At 39.1% G+C, this 1,566-nt stretch overlaps 1 protein-coding gene across 1 annotated transcript; it reads right to left on the bottom strand.

Annotated features, from left to right (window-relative positions):
* Nucleotides 1-302: 302 nt before the first annotated feature.
* On the bottom strand, nt 303-940 carry SARC_15819 (hypothetical protein; the record flags this gene model as incomplete). The annotated part of the gene is made up of 1 exon (XM_014290070.1): nt 303-940. A coding segment is annotated over exon 1 (252 nt), but the record flags the coding sequence as incomplete, so codon positions are not given.
* Between the last annotated feature and the right edge of the window lie 626 nt (nt 941-1,566).

Here is a 1,566-nt window from a genome sequence, read left to right as displayed (position 1 = left end):
CACACACACACACACATATATATATATATATATATTATATAGATATACATGTCGCGTACACTCAAGCACACACACACACATACACACATATATATATATTGAGATATATCTATATACACACACACATACACATACACACATATATATATATTGAGATATATCTATACACACACACACACGACACACACACACACACACACACACACACACATATTATATATATTTATATATATGCGTACATACATACATACATACATACATATATATATATACCAACAAGCTTATATCAGCTGTAAAGTTCACCTGTGTAAAGTCCGATCAGTGCACCAGACTTCAATATCGCTGAGTTCAATAGGGTCCTTCGTGTACAACAATCGCATGACATAATGCCTTCCCACGGGTGAGAGTGTGCGGAACACAGCCAAGCATGACAGCGAGTGCTCGTATAGGCTACTCAACACCATCTGTGGTTGACGGATCAAAAAGGTGTAGATAGTGCGCATTTCTCGATCACTGGAGGCACTTGCAGCCACCGCACCGGATGACGACGACATGATGGTCGTGCAAAGGTTTCGGGAGTCTTGGTATATGAGCCTATGAATGCGCCAGTACTAAGTTATTAGCTTGATTTGAGGTGTGTATAGCGGTTGGGTGTTTTAGGGGTTACATATGTTAGTTCTAATACTGCGTGTGTACAGGTGTAGAGTGCGGAAATTCACTTTTTGCATATGCATGCTTCTTGTTTCAATATCCGTGCCTCTCACCACATGCGACCGCCTCCATGTACTCAAGCTGTAATCGCACAAGGCAAGTCGAGAAATGTGGATGTATCGACAGTTGGATGCCTTAACACAGCCTTTGTGTGCCTATATAGATGTACACACATAAATATACACGTTACATGCACCCATTACTGGTATGAATGTGTGGGATCTGTGCATGGTCTACTTTTAAGTAGCTGTGAATAACTGTAGTATGTATTTAAATATGCATTTTTACAGAACATACAGTACATATTGTTTCAAAAAAATAAATTATTTACACTTTCGACTTTCGTGTGTGTATCATTTTTAGGGTTTTACCGAGTGTTCTCAGGTCTCTTGGGTTTTACATTTATATATATAAACACTTTCTTTCCGTTCTATAAAAGGTGGTTTTATAAAGGGCGCGCTTTCTGTATGATGTCATGGAAAAATAAATACTTTATTTAGTACATGGCTCGCATAAGACAGGTGTGCTGGCCAAACTGGAAAAAACAAACCCCATTGGCCGATAGGCGCCGTTTTGGTGGGGGATCTGTTGACAAACATTGCGGCAAACAACTTTCAATTTTTTTAACTAAATATAAATATTAATCCGTGTGTGTCTGAATCGGGTGTATATTCTTTTCTCAGCAGTAGGATCGACCGTTTCAATGAGTAGTCACGGAGGCGCACGAAATAATAGTGGCAGTAAGCCGTCGGAGAAAACTTGAAGACTCGTGGCAATCTGAAGAAGGCTCAAAACAATCGTTCATGTTCTTCTTTACGCTTGCGAAATCACATATTTTGTAATATATTGCATATA

The sequence above is a fragment of the Sphaeroforma arctica genome (genome assembly GCF_001186125.1).
Source record: "Sphaeroforma arctica JP610 unplaced genomic scaffold supercont1.6802, whole genome shotgun sequence".
Taxonomy (NCBI): Eukaryota; class Ichthyosporea; order Ichthyophonida; genus Sphaeroforma; species Sphaeroforma arctica.
Note: the sequence above shows the minus strand (reverse complement) of the source record. Positions and strands in the feature narration are given on the sequence as shown.